A 20,256-nucleotide genomic window follows, 5' to 3' on the forward strand; every position below is an offset into this window, starting at 1 on the left:
GATAGAAGAATACAGTAACATTATAAACATAAACAATTTTGTCTTTCGTTGTTAAAAAAAAAACATAATGATAGTTGTGTATGTTTTCTCGTTCATTTTATTTTTACTAATATAAATACGCAATTAAGATTAAATTATTTAAACATGAAACCTTATATGACAATATTTATTAAGAGTAGTTATTATTAACACAAATAAAAGTTTTATATTTACTCTTGTATAAATAAATAGCCCTTGTATATTTCTTAAATATTTGTAGGAACTATTGCGAGGAACAGTATAGACTACCAAACGTACATTGTTGTTTTTCGTGTTTTTATTGATCAATTTTAATTGTTCGATCTCTAATGACATTTAGACATTTAGATTTAGTAATCATGCTTCGTTAGAGCATATGGTTATATATAAAAAATGGAGATGCGGGGATTTTGTTTAAGAAGTTGGTAAATATGTTGGTAGACGTGGCAGCGTCCATTGTTTACAAAAAACACCATTTTCTAGCAGCCGAAAAATTCTAAATACAAACTGATACAAACCGTCTACGACGGAGTCGAAATTCTCAGCGAAATTGATCCAAAAAAAAAAGAGGGCAAAAAGAGCAGGGTGAGAATAGAAAGGTGCAATCGCGAAGTTTAGCAGAAGGGGATTCCCGGTATCGCGATAGAAAAGATGTGTAGGTCCGTGTGATCATTCTGCAGCAGACTCAATCGAGGACAGACGTTTTTGCGCTGGATCACAGTGTAGATCCGACCAACCGTTTGTACGGTTGGATCGATGTTTGGCTTGCCACTGTACAGTGATTTCATTCAAGGTTCCGCTCTAAGAACTTGGAATTGTGTTTCGAACATTGCGAATTTCATCTGGTTTAAGTTTGCCAATCTAAAAGAAGAATCAATCGTAAGTAGTGAACACCATCATTATCTTCCCTCAGACATTTCATTATCATTGTATCCTCTGACGGCAGTTTCCGAGCGTCGCCGTCGCGCATTTTCCGCCACTCTCGCGCCCTCGTTTCTGGCCTTTTCCCATTGCACCCAGCCGTGCATACTTACATATAAACTTCGGCCAAATTGAAAATGCCTAACGGAATGCGTACGGAAAAACATGGCCGCGCAGTAGCAGAATAATCCTTATAGCCATACACATTTTCGCAGAGCGAAACTAAGCGAAACCAACCATACAGTGTGAGTTTACCCATTTTCGCACGGCCGCCTTCATTTCTTTTCCAAAACACTATTTTTCTTTATTTCATATTTTTGTTGGTTAGCTAATATATAAAACTGTGCAAATTAAAGGGATCCAATTCATTATTTTTCCCTTTAATTTTCATGCTTTTAAGTGTGACCATTGACAATTTGAAGGTTATCTTTTAAAATTGCTCATACCTTTCTGCAGTCTACTTTTGTCCACAGCTAATCGTATAATATTTTTTATTATAGATGCCCAGGTCACGCAGGAGGCACCACTCAAGGTCCAGGTCTCGATCTCGATCACATTCACATGATAAAGACAGGGATGTCAAGAGAAGGAAAATTGAAAGCTTTGATAGTCCACACCATAGGAGGTCCATGAGGTCAGTATCAGTCTCTGCTGAGAGTATTCTATTGTTATTCAGATTTACTTAGTGCAATACATGTTTTTGTTTAATTTACTCTTCAATTTTGATTGATAATATGTTGATACATAACAATCTGTTGTATAATTTAATTGCTAACAATTTTTGCATAAGAATCTATATCTTTCTATAAAATAGATTAAATCAATAGGCATATGTATATAGAAGATAATTATCAATAAGTTGTTTAATATACAAAGTATTATTGTATGTCACAAATTTGATTGAAATATCCCATGAATTATATCTTCAATTTATTAATTTGAATGGGATAATGTATGTATGGGAGTTTTTTGCATCTTAAGATCATAGTCACTTCTGTAGCATTGACATAAAATCATAATAATATTCAATTAAACTGTATATTATTTACTAATTTTTATGTTTTTATTGGCACTAATTTAGGCCATAGGTCTAACTACTGACATCTTTCTACCTTAGACTATATATTTGATATTCAAATCTAAATTGACACTATTATTACGCTTAAGAACATGATCTTATATTTAAATACATTTTAATTGCATTTTAATACAAATTAGCTCTTACAATTTTCGTATATAGAAAGTTATTTTGGTTGCATACCTTATACTCTATTTATTGATTGTATTATATATAAAACTTTAATCCAGTATAAAATAAGGGCAGTTTGTAAAATATATTTGAAAATATTTTTATATAATAATGCTTTAAAGTTAACCGTAAATTGCTTTTTTATGATTGCATTAAATACTGTTGCAGTTGACGTATAAATAACGTAATACTACTATAAAAGATATACAATAAACACTTTAATTGTTCGATATTGATAACTTAGTTATTGGACTATTATTGTATTGATTAGGTTTAATTTTGCTTTTCATCGAATTATAAATTATGTTAATATATTTTTGAATGCGAAGTATCAATGCACCAGTAGTTAAATCTGTGGACACTTTGAAGGCGAAAACATATATAAACGCAGATAATATTATTATGCATGTCTTATTTCGCAATGAACAGTTTTATGTGAATTATGCTGCTACTACTTTGCATGTCGTCCATAAAATGCTAAACAGAATTTCCCAACATGTGCTGCCTTGTAATGCTGTGTTTCGTTGTAAGTGCAGTAAAACAAAGGCCATGTTTCCATGGAATTGCCCAACAAAAGTACTATTGATAAAAGTATAGATTGTTACTTATATATAGAACGGTCAATTTTTTAGTTGCTAGGAATTTGATACGCGTCGATTCTTGGTGTGACGGACGGACCATATCCATAGTTGCATTATTTTGATGTTCTAGTTAATTAATAAAATAAAAATTGGCGTTAATTGGGTTTTAATAAACACGCATGACGCTGTCGCGAATAGAAACGTTTTGTTTGGCTTAGGTCGTTGTCTCGCGATTGTAAAAGTTAGTCAATATAAGGCAAAATATGTGTTGTTAAACACGAAAGAGGATACGTGGGCAGTAGCAAAATGCATCGGCCTTGGGGTCGAGAGCCTCTTGGAGCCGATGCACCTGGACAACCCACGCTGATTTTCTTTTGATCCTCATCCTGGCTGTGCCACCCAGTCATTGTTCTTGGTTCCGTGAAGTCGAGACGGTGTTGCAAAAAAATATATGTATATTAAAAAAAAATCCGAGTGACTAAAGAAAGAAAAAACTCCATCCCCAAGACTACAATTACTACATTAAAGGAGAATGCCATCGCTCATATTACGATTTTTTTGGTAATTTATACCAGTTATTTATTCTCGTTTTTGAGCTCTTGGCCAGCGAATAACTTTCACTGGCAGGGGTCCGCGGGAGAAGTCGCGATCCCTGCTGCTGTTGCTGCCTTTCCACGCGGATCGGACCTCAGTATTATCTCTTCGAATCCTTTAGCCGGTCGACAGTGCAGTGTGCCGTCTCGCGTCCTCGACAAGATTGTGATAAACGGTGATTTATTTTGCACAAGTCAGTGATTCATATTTTACCGCCCAGTCTGCTATCGTTCGGAAGAAATATAACAAAACAACAACAAAATTCTTATTTATTTAAAGGTCGATCACTATTCAGTTGTATTGACAACGCCTAGCAGAAACGGCATAACTTTAGAACCCACGGTGCTGGCCTAATTAGGAAACAGGGAGTTTTGTAACGAGCGTGTGGTATTCATTTGCGTCCTTTTTGCAACTCCAGTCGCAGATTTTGTTTTATTTTTTCTTTCAATTTATTTAGATATACCTGTGAAAAGTAAAAAGTAAGACAGATCGACGCAACCTTGCCCTGGATGCGTGACCAAGGTCAGCATCTTGAATTTTGCCTCAAGTGCGTTTAATACCTTGTAAGGCATCAGTATTTCAAACGAGATGTTTTTATTTTATTTCGTATATATTCATACACATATGCCGTATAAGATTGAATCATTTTAATATCATAACCAACATAGCAGTGCTTTGACTTTTTGCAGGTATATCTTAGTAGATTATGTAAAATATAACTGACGATTTATTTTGTACGGCAATTATAAGTTTTTGGAGTGATATAAATAGCTTTTACGAAATGATGATGAATTCTTGTTTATCCGTACATCGAGAACCACCCTCAGAGAGGGTTCTCGCTCCTTTGCACGAGCTTTCGCGACTCAGAATAGACACTCGAAGACCTGATATGCCCGTCCTGTACGTCGCGATGGCCACTTGGATACCCAGATGTAACATGTACCACAAGTATGTCAAAGACGCTACTACATGTAAAATTATTATGACTACAATATTATTATTAAACGAAATGAACCGTATTTTCGATCACATGAACGATATGTAATTAGTCCGAATATACCTAGTGCATGTGTGTGAGTTTAAATATTGATAAACAGTGATGTGTGCTGAATAGGCAGTAAAAGGCAGTCGTTGTATGTCGAAGTAGGTGATCATTTCCACCGTAGACCGAAATAAGTACATAACTAATACTACTCCTTTTATCTAACATAATCTGTTGAGTCTTGTCTAGGTCTTTTCTAATTTTGGTCTCTGGCTGGAGTGAGAACTTACGGGTGGTTCTGAAACAAAGAAAGATGAGTTCACTAAAACCAAACGTATTTTTCTAGCTCGGAGCCAGAGGTCAGTGAAACCAACAAGACAACAGATCAAAATATTGAACAGATCGATGAACAAACCAACGATGAGAAAAAACTGAGCAGCGATGTGTTTAAACACCCCGCGGATAGCGTGGACATCGATAAAGAGGAGAGCGATGATTCGGAGTCCGACGAGGATTGCAAAATTGATTTGGATTCCAGCACCACTTCTGATCTGAATTCCTCCATTCAAAGTCTGAAGGCGGCCGATGCGAACTTATCCGCAAAAGCATTAAGCCCGAAGCAGTTACAGAAACGCATGGAGTCGGATAAAAGAAGGATGGAACAACAAAAGTTACGTGAGGAACGCGAAAAAAAGAAACAGGAAGAGCGCGATGAACGCGAGAGAAAGAGGCAGGAAGAACGTGATGAGAAGAAGAAGGTTAAGGAAAAATTGAAACAAGAGAAGGAAGACTTGAAAAAGATAGAGCTTGAACAGAAGATGCAAAGTAAAAAGGAGAAGGAGGAAAAAGAAGAACAGAAACGTAAAGAGAAGGAACAAGAGAAATTAAAGAAGCAGCAAGAGATAGACGAGAAAAACAGAGAGAAACAGAAAATGGAGGAGAAAAAGCAAAAGGCGGCAGCTGCTTTTGCCAAGTTTTTCGTACCGAAGAAGGAAACTCGCGCGGAAATAGCCGAGGAGAAAAACTGTAAATTTATGCCGTTCGAAGTTAAATCTGATATGCGTTTGGCGCCCATCATACGTAAATCGTTAACGGATGAGGATAAAGAAGACTTTTTGAAAAGTTTAGATCTGCAGAATGCCGAACAACTGTATTTTTATGAACTGAAGAAGGGAAAGGTAGTCGGGAAGTCTTCTAAGACTTGGCACTACGATGAGCCTTTGGACGATGTCATTTTATTGGACGATCTGGGCGAGAGCATAATCGAACCTAAACTAGATAGAATGAAAGCAAAGTTCTTAAAATTTCACGAAAATAAACGACCAGCATATTTCGGCACGTGGCGGAAGAAGAGTAAATTTATTTCGCCAAAGAACCCACTGAGTATGGATAAAGAATTGCTAAACTACGAGATCGATTCCGAGGAGGAATGGGAAGATGAAGTGGATGGTGAATCAATTGCAGGTTCGGATGATGAGGACAAAGATAATGAGTCTGAGAATGATAACGATTACGAAGTAGACAACGAGTTCTTCGTTGAACACGCGTATTTGAGTGATGGGGAAGGCTGCGATGATGAGGATGAGGAAAAGGTGTCACCAGACGCAATGAAAGCCAAGTTACATTTGATGAGGAAGCAGTTTGACGAGGAAATGAAATCGAAAACACAGAAAATCAAACCCAGGCTCATTGGTTGCGTATGGTATGATTCCGATAAAAAGGTTGATGATGCCATCGATAAATTTCTACAGCCTCTGTCCATAATTACTAATAATAATATTATAATAAAAAAGCGAAGCGATTTTATAGTCAATAGTAAACGTGAGAAGAAAGGTCTTGATGTAGAGCTGATCCCGGATTTAATACGACTGGTTCACGGGAACGGCCGCAAGGGGACGGCCATCGTGAAGGAATTCTTGGAATTTCTAAAATCAAAAAACGTGACGGTGACTGCATCACAAGTGAAAACGAATTTGAAGCAGATCGCCGAGTGGGCAAAGGTTCCGAACGAAAAGAACAAGATGTGTTGGATTGTTAAGGAGGACGTTCGGATGAAGCATAACGTGGAGTTGCAGTTGCCCAACAAATGGGAACACGTAACCATATAGCCTTACACATAGTGATTAACCTATTTTTAATTACGTCGTATTATCTGTATCAACGGACATCCTATTCTTCGCGAGCAAGCTCTTTGGTTTATATATTTAAGTTGTGACTCTCCTCACCTATTTATATGAACCGATGCGGGAAAAACGTGCTGAGTAATAACGAAGACTGCGTGGAAGAGAGATGGAAGAAGTCGAAACAAAAATATATTTTGGTGCAAAATAGATTTTATTTTTATTACGCGTTCAAAAGACAATTTGTGTTTGTGTTCAATTATTTCAATTTTAACTATTACTTCTAAAACCAGTTGAAACTAACATCGCTTCCGAATGCGAATACATTTAAATACATTATGTTTTTATTTCATTTAATTTTGCAAAATGTTTTTGAATACAATTAAATTGTGTGAAATATATATATTTTTGTAAGTAATAAATAATTTTATAATTGGATCGCTCTGGATATCCACGTTTTTCATTTCGTTGTCACATTTTTCTACATTTGTCTTATTATATTTGGAATCGTTGATAACTAACTCGTGTCTGAAATATTTTTATCTACTAACAAAAAAAGTATTTTCTACGGATATAATACTAATTTAAATATTAATTTCTTGTGACGCTTTCTTAAATATAGTATTACATTTTTTTTAAATAAACACTTTTTAAACTATTTTATTTAAATTTTAGCAAATAGTATATACAATTTTGCAGATGCACCTTAGATTATACCGTTCCTTTTAACTAATTTATAATATATTTAGCTTTGCGCGGAAAGACTTAGGTCGATAGCTCTTTGGTTACAATTGTGACTAATAAAGATTATTATTTAGCTTTTTATTTTTAAGTTTTATGTAACCGTGAGTTTAAAATTTATTAATTTTATAATTGATTAAATACATTTGTTAAAGCATATATTAGTATATTTTGATATTAGTATTTTTTTAACAGTAATCGTTCTGGTTGCAACCTTCAGATGAACGTGACTTTGGGTGACATAGAAGGGAACAAGTACCCTTATAATCGACCGGAGATCACAATCGGTATAAACGCTTCGCGTGTCCGGGTGTATTTTATTTTTGTTTCGTATTTAATACGTTATGTAATAAGCATTTTCATTGGCTTAGCTTTACTTGTAAACATAACAAAATATCTATAATACGTGGATATTAATATTTAAAGAGTTAATGGTTTGGTCCTATTGAATATTCAAAAAAAAAACTATTACAAACAGCAATTCGACATAAAATTCAAGCAACTATTTTTGGTAATAATATATTTTTGTTTGTTTTAAGCAGACATATATGTATTTAAAAAATGTGTTTTCAAATCTGTTTAGTAAAAATTTAATTAGTGTAGTAATATTTATTATATTTCGTTTAGATATTTTACATTGTATATATGTCATTTTGAGGAAATACAAAATGGAGTATTTTAAGCAGTTAAAGTAAATTCACTGCTGTGATAAATTAACTTCAGTTTATTATGCGTACATATGTTTTTCAATGAAAATTGAAATGTTTTCTCTGTGATTGTTCATTTTAATTATTTCCATTAACTGTGTTAACTTCGATAGAAATTAATTTGGGATTGTTGTAGTAGTGAAAGAGCGCACAGGTCGAGACAATACGATCGAGGGTCTAGTGCAGAAAGGAGGTACAAGCGAAGTCACAGGAGGTCCCCCACGTCGAAGAAGCGTCATCGACACCGCCACGAAAGGTCATCTTCAAGGCACAGAAAGCACGGTCGCCGTTCGTATTCCGACGACAAGGTCAGTATCAAACCACGATTAGGCATATATTTACGTATATGAGTGTACAACTTGATCCGCAAATACCTCCTCCGAAACGATCATAGGTATCAAAAGACCGTCACAAAGGTTGTTAAAACTTAGAAAGAAACTTAACGAACACGGTGAAAACCTGAGTGCACTCAGAACCAAGAGCAAACGGCTGCTGGCAAGGCGAACTGGAAAAAGGCTTTTAGGACTATTTCTGGAGTTAGGTACATTCTTAGATCAGTGGGGCTTCCCTTTTGGCCGTGTCTATTCTTGACCGCGCGTTGTCTATTCCGGGCCAAGATGTGAAAAAGCTGGAGCCGTGAGTGCGTAACTTTCAGTTTCAGTTTAATCACTGCCATTGTCATTCCGAGAGCCGCGATGGTGCACCACCTCTTGGTCGATGGCTGAGTGGTCGGTGGCACAACGCGAGGCGGCCGCTCGAATCTTCGGACTGGCCTTGCCGAGTAGACGCCGCCCACGCTACTGCCCCCGCCTTCTTAAGGTCTTTTCGACGATTCTCATGATTTGATTTTTCTTTTCTTTGCATTTTGTCGTTGCTGCTTTTTATACTTAACAACATCCCGTCCAATAATTGGAATTGAAGCACGCGAGAGCCATTTCCGATGCACATAATTTTACATAATAAATTTTCGCGCATTCCGAAAGCCATTCGGCGGTGGTACCTCCTTCCCCTGTGCTTGCTGACTGACCAGAGCACGCGAATCTCCAATCCGTACTCAAACTCTCGTGCATGGCGTGTGTGTGCTTTATTTATTGTTCAGACACCCCATCCATTCCAATCTTGGTTCTACTGTGATCAGTGCGTTTCGCGAAGCACACTTCAACTAAATACCAAGCAGTTCTCTCTTCCGCGTCGTCAGTACGCAATCGGCATTTGTTTATACAAAGAGTAAGCGGGTTGCTCAACTTATAAAACAAATATACACCTACATTTCTAGTAGCTGTGTGTGTGCAGTTCGCAGGAACGCACCGTGTAGTGGGGATAATCCTTATCGCGCAATGTGTTTTATTCGCTTATCATAAAGCGCTGAAGGTTCGCTAATGTATATTGGCTTGGTACTACTCCTCCGTATCGATGTAGTTAGGTAGCTCAGTATGCTGTTGAAAGTGATCTGCAATGATTACAATAAGAAGTCCGAGTACAGTGCTATCAAACTCGCGGCGAGGATAAGGAAACTCATTAAGAAACTTCTAAAGGTTTGGCTTTGTCCTTTATTTTTATTCCACCTATTATTACTAATTAGCTTTGGGTGTCTGTCTACACAATAATAGTAAAACTGAATTAAGTGAATAATGTGTGGATCCATTGTATCATGTCATATATCTATGTTGTGCCTTTGCGTCGCGGAAAAATATAATAAAAGCGAGCATTATCTCATTCGATAAACGACAATATAATGCTCTATTTATTTACCGTAAAACTTAATTAATATATTCAACTAAACGTTATTTTTCCACTCAATTCATGTTTTCTTTTTAAATTATACCGCATTGCAAATAGGTCGGAGACCTTAAAACACAAAGCAAATAAGAAATTTGTTATTAAGGTACTGGACGATATTGTGAATAATGAGAATTATTTAGAGGCAAATAGAAATCATATCTTGCAAAATATTTGAAGTAGTTGTATCGGGTCCGCATTTATATCTGATAACATATTTTAATCAGAATTGAATTACATTGGATTTGTATTGAATTTTAACTTATTTTTAAGATACTTATTAGAAGTGAATACATAAAAAATAGTATAAAAAGAAAGAGTTCATTTCCGAGAAACAACTGTTGAAATTTTATATTGTTCCAGTAAAGATCGTCTAAATTTCCAGTCTAGTAAACAGGCTAACAAAATATTCGCATAAACGCGCATTTTGTTCGAAAATTTAGAATTTCAGGAAAATTACTCACCTTGCTATTTGTTTGTACGAACAATTAGATTCAATTGAAACGTTTGCCGTTTGAAATAATAAGCTTTCGGAAGTATTTGCTTTGAAATGTTTTTTTTATGAATTTGGATGAATTTTGGAGTATCCATGTATGACGACCACATAAATGATTGCAAATTGCTATTGATGGTCTTTCCATTATGGGTTTCTTGTCATTCTAGAAATGATTTATTCTTATAAGTACTAAACATATAAGTAAATGATTGTCGTAATTATTACCGAAATAATAACTATTACAACTGAAAGTGAATTGCTTGGTAATAATTAATATACACCTTAAAGTGTCACATTTTTAATAATAGCAGATCGCGGACGCGCTTTGAACGGCGGTAGTGCGAGAACGAAGAGATGGTATTACCTTGTCGCGGTAGTCTGCCCGATCATCAGGAAACTTGAAAATGGGTTGACCGCAGCGGCCTAAGACCACGACCTACTGACTGTTTTTTTTTAGAAGAGACGGTTGGCAATGGAAAACTTGGTTGTGGTCTGTTTTCTTGGCATTCGGGCCAAAATGTTTCAGGGAAAACATTTCTTAAATGTATTTTGCTGTTTGGTTCATGGCCTATTTTAGCAGTAATTGGCTCGCATCCTATCTTTAATTTATCAACCAATAACCTAATCGACATTTTGTATGATTGTTTATTATATACATATTAGATCAAATAATGGTATCTATTATATATTTTTATTCACAAGTCAAAATAATTGCAATATTTCCAATATCAAATTTCTTTGCTTGTCTGATTTTGTGGATATTTATTTTAAAGCAGTAATTCTAAATATTTTTGCATTTGCGTTTAAATTCATTGGAATATTAAAACACTTTTACCTATTGTTAAAGGAAAATCAAATCTCGAATGAATGCTGTTTGAGTAAATTGTGAATGAAAGATCATTTTAAATTATTAACAATGATTGCAGTCCTGTTTTTTTTATGTTAAATGATATTGAATTTTAGTGAACAACATTGCTTTTATATACGGATGAAAGTGTTTGTTTCTTCCGTGAGTAATCTGTTTACTCGCGAGATCTGCGTTTCGCGTGCGCCTCGAAAATACTTGGTAGAATCGTTAGTAGGGGACTTTTGGCATTGATGGAATATATTAAAATTAGTTGGTGATGATGATGTTACAGTTTTTTCAATCGGACGGATATATCGAATCGCTCTCTTGTTGCGTCTCCTTCTTTCTTTTGGCGGGGTGTCGTTATTTTTGTTTTGTGAATCGGATCCAGAATAATCTCCGCGTTGCTTACCTTTAGTTTTTTACGTAACCAGGCAGCAATAGCAATGGCTATAGTGTGTGTGCTGGCGAGTGTGTGTGTATTATATAGGATGGAGAGCGTATGGAGCTGTAGCGCGGTAGCTGTTTGGTATTTTTAGTTTGGCGGTATTTGGCATCGAGTTCGGTCGCGCGCTTATTATGCCCCAGTAGTTAGTTATAGTAGAACCGATAACGCGACGGTCGCAAGTAAATTTGCTTGGACCACCGATTTCATCTTGAGGTCCAAATGAAGTGATGATAGGTGTTGGAGATGTATGGGTCAGCATTGTATTCGCGTCAGCGTAGCGCTTACGATGACTATGATCGGTTGGGATACAACTGGCATTCGGCGCCGTGGGCTTCGGGGAGTTATGCGCCCACCAGGTCCACCTCTGGAAGCTCGGTTAGTTCGATGGCAGGGAACGCCAGCCAGCCGCGGAGAACGCGTTACGCTCGATCTTCGACCACCAGCGTAACTCAACTCTTGAGCGACTCTTGTACAAGTCTTCTCCAGAAACTGTCCACCAAAGTTCGAGGTCCGTCGGCGTCGCTGGATCAGCAGCGGAAGACGCCGGCCATCTCTACATCCAGCTCTAACCCACTAACCACATCCGCCTCCACGGCGTCCATGGGATCAGCTCGGACGCGCTTCGAGGACAAGTACGCTTCCGTTCTAGATCGCATCTACGGGAAGAAACGCGAATCTGAATCCGGCCGCGGACTCAGCAAAAGCGCGACTACCTCAACTGTTTATGTGCCGGAGAAATCCTCATATAATTATGTGCGCGAGAAGACGCCATACAAGAGCGAGAAGAAACCTCAGTATCCGGAACCTCCGTATTCCTACCTCGATCGCGAATCCGTTTACCGCGTGCGCCACAAATCCAACCACTCCGAACTCCGTCCTAGGCGATCCTCCAAGCCCCACAGGAAGAGCGAAACCACAGATAGGAAGATGAACCTAAAACTGGTGGACATACCACTCGACGAACCCGCGTCTCAAGCTAGCGAGAAAACTCCGACCAACCACTCTGACCTTACGGACAGGGAGACCAAGCGGAAGGAGATCCAGAGTTTGATCATGAAATATTCCGCGCTAGACGATGCCTACAATAGGGCTTCTGATGCGACCGCGATCTCCGCCGCTCCCGCCGCTATGGCCACCCCCGCGGCCCCTACGACACCCATCAAACAGCCTAGGGGTCACTCCCAAATGTACCATACCAATCATCACCACCATCAACGCTACCATCTCCATAACAAAACAATAGCGGCTTCGGCTGTAAGTACAGGCCGTGTGTGTTGCTGACCCTCCTAACACCATCGTGTGTGTGCCGCTCTCTCTATATATCTCAATCTCATTCTAACGCCGCCTGCCGTATCCATATTTTTTGTGTAAGTCTACCGACCGAATCGGTGTCACGAAAACCTAAATGTTGTTTTATTAATAAAACATTGGCTTTGGTTGAACTGAATCGGGAGTGTATATATATACACATTTTTTCGATGTCAGCACAATATATGTTCAGCTAAAACTGTCCTCTTGCTCTCGCCATACGCACTCTGAACTTGAAATTATTACCCACAAACACGTCGGCACCTTCGTCATCAAAACCGAAACTCAAATTATAATTATTTGGATTCAAAACAATATCGAATTCGAAATCATTTTGACAAATTAACGTACCTGAATATTTTTAGGTTTGCGCCCGTGTCCGTTGCACACCCACAACTCTATTAATAACAGTTCCGAAATGCATGTGTCGAAATGAATCAACGTGATTTTATTGCCGTAGCAGCATAAACAGTCCTCGATTCTATAAATACGCCGGGAAAAGAAAAATACCGGAAACACGTTTATTGATTTTCTATTAATTACGGAATAGTTACTACCTCGAAAGTGCGTTCTAAACATTAGTTTTATGTCATATTATAAACAAATTTCTTCGGATCAATTAAATAAACACTTTATAAACAAATTCAAAAAAATAAATAAAATCTTAAGTTTAAATTCATGATAGCACATATAATAATAATTTAAAAAGTAATTCCAAGAACTTTTATTCAATTTCATTGTTTCAATTAATTTGTCTATGTAATAGTACTAATAAGAGTAAGAATATTTCTTAAATCATTTTAAATTAAGATCATAAATGCGGTAGTTTTATTTGTAATTGAATCAAATAAAAACGGTGATAATTAAGATTTATGTGGGAATGGTCAGTTCAATATAGATGCAGATAATATTTCAAAATTACAAATATCGATCTAAATTCAGTGTAATTGTTATATTTTTAGTTAATCGAAATAATGCGTTTGGGATAAGCAAAACAGTTTTGTTGTTGTACCTGACACAAATTCAGTTTTCAATTTAGCTTTGCCAGCAAGTTTAGATATTTTATTTTTGTTTTCGAAAGTGCGAGTGCTTTGGGCAACAATTGCAACAGGCACAATATTAAGCAACGGACAACGTGCGAACTGCACGGGTTTTTATTTCAATATGGTTTTGTATTGTTGTTGTTGCACTCGTTGTTCTTGGTGACTTCGCAGCGTTTGCTTTTGGTATTTCTAAGTGCACGGAGATCGAGGAGGTATATTAGTTGTGTGGCAATGGGGTGAGCGCAAGAAATATCACTTGCATCGCCTATTCTTTATTATTTGTTTGTTGTTTTATTTATTTATTTTTTTTAAATATATAAATCGAGTATCCTTGAAAGTAAGTAAATTCATACCAAAAAGAAAGTAAATAAATACTAATCCGCGATATCCATCATAACCCAATATGCCTACATCTCTGTTGTTGTCTCTATTATGTTTTGCTGGTGCCACTCAAATTTCTATGTTGCGAGTGTGCTCCCCTCATTTGAATATCTCTGAAAACCAATGTTGATTTGGCAATCCATTGTTGTTTGCCCTTCCTGTGTGTTGCTGGCCGGTGCTGATCTCTATTCCACGCCACGATGATGATGAATACGATACGTGTGATGACATTCATGATGTGTCGATGATGATGATGATGACGTTGATGTCGATGATGATGATGTGATGCCCTTCCTATACGGTGATGATGATGATGATTTGCGATGGCAGAGTTCGCGAGCTCCCTCCGTCGAGGACGATGAAGAAGGCCACCTCATTTACCGCTCTGGGGATGTCCTGCAAGACAGATGTTCGTGAATTCTAATCACTATCTCACACACTTAGCAAAAGATATATGTATATCTAAAACCAAAGTCAGTTAAAAAAGTTAAACAAAAAAACCAATCAAACAAGTATAGAAACAAAATGATAAAATTGGATAAGATCTATTAAAAAAAGTAATAATAATCTCTCCCAATATTCCTGTCCAGAAGTATAAAATTATTTTTTTCTTTCATTTTTACTATTTTATTTTAATGAAAGTAACTATAAATCACTAAATTGGAATTTATTTTATTTTTGTTTGTATTAGTTTTAACGTCATTCTGTGATTTATATTTAATTTTATAAATATCAAGTAAAAAAAGCGAAAAAAATACTTTTGCATGCCAAATTATATTTATACTTTTTTTTTCTTTATTTATTTATATCAACAAAAAAAAGAAGAAATCTTATAAAATAAATAATAAGAAAAATGTAAGTGTGTCCCACCCACTTGCCATTGGCTACTTTATGCATCCGATGAAATAACTTGCTCTCGGATGACGCTCTTTTCGTTGCCCGAGATTCACAAATGCCTTCCCAAAGTCAAGTTATTTGTACCCGGATGAAGTGACGTAGCCCGAGTGAGGGGATGCAATCTAAGGGGCAGATAAAATTAATTTGAATGCGTTCAATTGCAGATAAGATTCTTGGCACCCTCGGCGAAGGAACTTTTGGCAAGGTAGTCAAAGTGAAGGACTTGGAAATGTGAGTAGACATGCGATAGCAACGGCATTGCAACTTTATTCACTTCCCGGCGCATGGATGCATGCATGCATTTACCCCTTAAAACATGCGTATCGCCAATGCAAAGTCCATTGATCGCATCTATATTTGTTTGCAGGGACCATTCCATGGCCTTGAAGATTATAAAGAACGTAGAGAAGTATAGGGAAGCTGCCAAATTGGAAATTAACGTGCTGGAGAAGATCGCCGACAAGGATCCCGATTGTGTCCAGTACGTTCTTTGATCGTTCAATAAATTAATTACCTTTTGCATACGTTATAAAACTACGTATTAGTATAATTATAACATTAATTATTTTACAGCTTATGTGTCAGGATGCTGGACTGGTTCGACTATCATGGACACATGTGTATAGGATTTGAAATGCTGGGACTTAGTGTATTTGATTTTCTGGTAAGTACAAGCAACTATTGTCATGTTTTATTAAGATAAGTTCTCATAACATAAAAATTATAATGAAATTTAAAAAAAATGTTACATTGTATAATATAAATCAACTTAAAATATTGTTATATATTTGTAAAGTGTTTAATGGGGTTTATTTGATATTGAAATTACTGTTTCAATAAGTTACTGCATTACTAAACGGTTTTGTACAATTTACAACTTTTTAATACTAATTTCTTGCATAATTCAGTGGATTGTACTATATTGGATGAAAGGTACTCGGATTTCAGTAGAATGATTTAAATACAACTTAATGGTAAACACGCACTTGTAACTGTTACCTCTAAGCTCAAAGTAAACATAGTTGTAACTTTAGATGAAAGTAAAATCGAAGCAAATATTTCAATATCTGAATATAGTTATGCTTCTGTACTTGGTAATACTCTACTGACTTAATTGCTCGGTTTCATTTTGAACTTGCAAACTTAATATTTTAATTAATATTAATAAAGAAGTAAAAAAGAACTAATTTTAGTATGTATCATTGTTGGAATTTCTTTCGAAATTCCAAGCCTTGAACCAATTTCTGATTTATGTTGGTGTGATATACTGCTAATATTAGACGCAGTGTCGTCTCGGTGTATGTGTGAATATATAGGCTATTTATAAGTGCCGTTTGAAATTTGCTTTTGAAGCACAGCAGAGGACCAGTTAGGCAATGATTTTCGTCTTTATTTGTTGTTTATTTTTATTGGCCCGTTGTTTGCTAAATTACTAAATTTATGTTTACTGTCGACTTATGCAGAAGGATAACGGATACCAACCGTACCCAGTGGACCACGTGCGACACATCGGATACCAGCTATGTTTCTCGGTGAAATTCCTGCACGACAATAACTTGACACACACAGATTTGAAGCCTGAAAACATCTTGTTCCTAGATTCTGATTACGATGTCGTGTATAATAGTAAAAAGGTAAAATATCTATAGATGTTTACGTTGAGTTATACTTCTTCATGATTGTTTTGATTTATTGCAGCGGAGAGACGTGAAACGCGTGAAAAGAACTGACGTGAGGTTGATAGATTTCGGAAGCGCAACATTCGATCATGAACACCACTCGACGATTGTGTCTACAAGACATTACAGGGCGCCAGAGGTGATTCTTGAGTTGGGTTGGGCCCAGCCCTGCGACGTTTGGTCCGTGGGATGCATCCTGTTCGAGCTCTATTTGGGCATTACCCTGTTCCAGACGCACGATAATAGAGAACATTTGGCGATGATGCAAAGAATTTTAGGCGAAATTCCAGTCAGGTAACTAATTTATTACATCTATTATGTCAAAGCGATATTTTTTCATACATTTAATTCTCAGTTAATGTTGGTATGTTCAAATATCGTTTAAAGTAATAAGTTTGTATATTGTAGATTTTGTGTCAAAATAATATGCATTGGTTTTTGTGTGTTTAGGATGGCCAGAAAAACGAAGACGAAATACTTTTATCGTGGGAAGTTGGAGTGGGACGAAAAAAGTTCGGCCGGCAGATTCATCAGGGATAATTGCAAACCTTTGTTGGTATGTTTGCATAACATAAAAAATGTATCTTGGTGGTAATAACATAGTTATTCGTGTATTCTTGTTCGATTTACAGAGGTACAAACAGAGTGATGATTCCGAGCACGGTCAACTTTTTGATTTGATATTGCGGATGTTAGAGTATGAGCCCTCGCAGCGTATAACTTTGCGCGAGGCGATGTCCCATCCGTTCTTCGACAAGATTCCATCCCACCAACGGCTGGGCGAGAAGGGGTCCGGGGATGCTCCCAGAAGGAGTCTATCGATCACATCGCGATAACAATTCCCGAATGGCGATCGTGCGTTTTGTGTATAGTGAACGGACTTAATAAATCAATTTCCACCAACTTGAAAATCATTATCACTTGTGCTACTAAAGCTAAAAGCAAATACTGTATGTTTTTTTGTTTTCCCTCAATATGTAAAGAATAGTTGAAAAAACAACAACAAACGAGTAATATTAATATTAAACACAATTTTCGAATTTTGTTCATAATCGATGTATAATATATATATATATATATTCGCGTGTGTGGACGGGGAAAATGGTCTATTATTTAATTTAGTTTTATTGTTTTATTTTATCGTCTTTTCTGATCCATCTTTTACTGCATTGCATCCAACGAATCGTTTGCTAAATTGATCGATAGCAGCAACCAGTGGAATTGTGATTTTAAAAAACAGATATATTTTGTTGATTCTGTCCGCGTTTGCAAACGAAAGAAGGAAGTCATATGTAATAATAATAATAGGAATATTATAATATATTGTATTCAATTTTGTTTGTCAAAAGGAAGAAAATTTTCAGGCGAGAATGTGAGCATGTTCGGTAACGAATTTTCTTTGAAAGATTGTGCGAGTTGATGATTTTATGATGATTACACATGATTATTTTTTTTATGTTCACGTAGGTTAATTTTTGCGCGCAGATGACGATTGACTTGCGCACTTGACGTTACACACTTGTTACTTAAGAAAATATATAAATATGAATTGGCCGAGGCGGAGATGAAAAGTTGTATAAGAAAAATAATATTTTGTAAAAGAACGACTATTGTGTTTTTTTTCTATAACCTTTATACCAATATTTATGTGAATCAATAAGTATCAATTAAAGAAATTATATAAAAAAATGAATTTATTAAAGAAAAACTATTTTTTTTAAGTTCAAAATAATTGATAATTTAAGTTTATTATATTTATAATTTAAAACTGTGGTTCTCAAATTGCGCCGGGGCGCCGTAATTATACTATAATAGCGCCGCGAACATTCTGATATATTAACGTAAAGTTCGCTCTAACATAGACCTATGTTGTGAATATGGGCGCCGAGAAAAAATCTGATATATTAAGGGCGTCGCAAACCAAAAATGTTTGGGAATGTTGGGGAAAATTAAACAGAATAGAATATTTTACATAAAAAACAAAATATTAATTTCTTCTTTCATTCCTATCCTTTAATTTGGTTAGTGTCTTTTGCACTGCTTCACCAGTCACATCTTTTTTTCTCCTTTATTATTTTATTATTCAAGATATTGCTAAAAAGTCAAGTTATTTCACTGGGGTTACTTAATTCAGTTAATGCTATGTTAGAATATTTTACTTTTAACGTACAATCTTCGTGTAATAGAGACAATGACATATCCCTCAATATGAGTTAAAACTACTTTTTCAAATAACTTTTAATTAGACATATTCTCTTTAAATAAATATTAATAAGCACATAACAGCGATATTAAAATTCGAAACTTAATATTTTCAATAACTACATTTGTTGTACTATTGTAATAACAAAAGCATACACGTTATTCTATTCATTAACAAATAAATTGTTTGTTATTTATATACTGCTTTAAATTTTTTTTTGTACACCTATAATTTTCTTGTTCTCATTTGTTTGTTGGAATCTTCGAAGTTAATGTTATTATCTTTCTTTTTTTAATAAATTTTAACTTTATAAACGAACGTAGTGTTGCATAGAATTGGAAGTGGAATCTCGCATAATGAGCTTAATTCGTTCCAGAATCTTATTCGTCATGCGAAACAATTACTCAACATTTTTATGTATAAAGTTTATGCAAATTAAAATATATATACATTGTTAATGAGCAGTAATCAACTACATATTTTCTTCTATTGCGGAATGAACCAATCTGGAATGCGAATTCGATTTGCAGAAAATAAAACAATCGAAATAATTAGTTTATTTTTTACGATATATCTAATTTTTTACTAGAAAGCTGTCTAGACATTTGTTTTTGAAGAAGCCTCAAAATTTGGTTCAAACGCGATTATCCATAAATAAATTTGAAGCGCCCATAGCCACAAAAGTTTACGTTTTGTTGTTACCTCCTCCTCTGACAAACTCTTGCTATGAAAAACAATGCAACTCCATTAGCTCTTTGTTGGTCAGCTATTGGCTGTGCTTTTTTGCAATTTAAAAAGTTTAAGCCTCTTACTGTTCTAATCTTATTAATGTCATTGTTATCGAACTCCAGCCTCATGATCTTGGCTAAAGACACCAACTCGTTAACTACAGGCTCCACGCATTCAGTCTCAAACCTCTTAGTAACATTTGACCATAACATTCGACAACGCACTTCAGTCAAAGCTTCTTCCATGCATAGGGGTTACTTACTTTCGATCATATTGAGGAAGATAACGATATGGAAGAATTATTTCTGAAATTCTCTGAGATGCGATTTGTTCCTTCAGTCACCTTAAAACAACGCTCGACACTCGTTTTTCAAGATATTGGTTGTATATATTTTCTCAAAACTTAGGTTTCCATGTTTCAGTGCAAAAAAAATATCTAATTTAAATTTACAAAAATATAGTGATCAAGGTTCACTTACCTTGACCATTAATTTAAAAAAAGGAAAAAGATAAGGTTTAATAAAATCAAATGG

General features: G+C 35.7%; 1 protein-coding gene across 6 annotated transcripts; it reads left to right on the top strand.

The window, feature by feature from the left end:
* The first annotated feature begins 323 nt into the window (after positions 1-323).
* On the top strand, positions 324-18,398 carry LOC108562493 (serine/threonine-protein kinase Doa). 6 transcript variants are annotated; one of them, XM_017921114.1, is made up of 11 exons: positions 437-897; positions 1,440-1,573; positions 8,050-8,221; positions 14,546-14,624; positions 15,277-15,343; positions 15,480-15,593; positions 15,686-15,776; positions 16,576-16,746; positions 16,811-17,085; positions 17,242-17,347; positions 17,424-18,398. In XM_017921114.1, the coding sequence occupies exons 1-11, from the start codon at positions 775-777 to the stop codon at positions 17,625-17,627; spliced, it is 1,536 nt and encodes a 511-aa protein (XP_017776603.1). In that variant the 5' UTR covers positions 437-774; the 3' UTR covers positions 17,628-18,398. The 6 variants fall into 6 exon arrangements, with proteins under 6 accessions (XP_017776454.1, XP_017776603.1, XP_017776679.1 ...); XM_017921190.1 differs by having other exon boundaries at positions 8,053-8,221; XM_017921275.1 differs by lacking the exons at positions 437-897; positions 1,440-1,573; positions 8,050-8,221 and adding an exon at positions 9,327-9,448.
* Positions 18,399-20,256: the final 1,858 nt, after the last annotated feature.

This window comes from Nicrophorus vespilloides, unplaced genomic scaffold, assembly GCF_001412225.1.
Source record: "Nicrophorus vespilloides isolate i.1.1-1 unplaced genomic scaffold, Nicve_v1.0, whole genome shotgun sequence".
NCBI lineage: Eukaryota > Metazoa > Arthropoda > Insecta > Coleoptera > Silphidae > Nicrophorus > Nicrophorus vespilloides.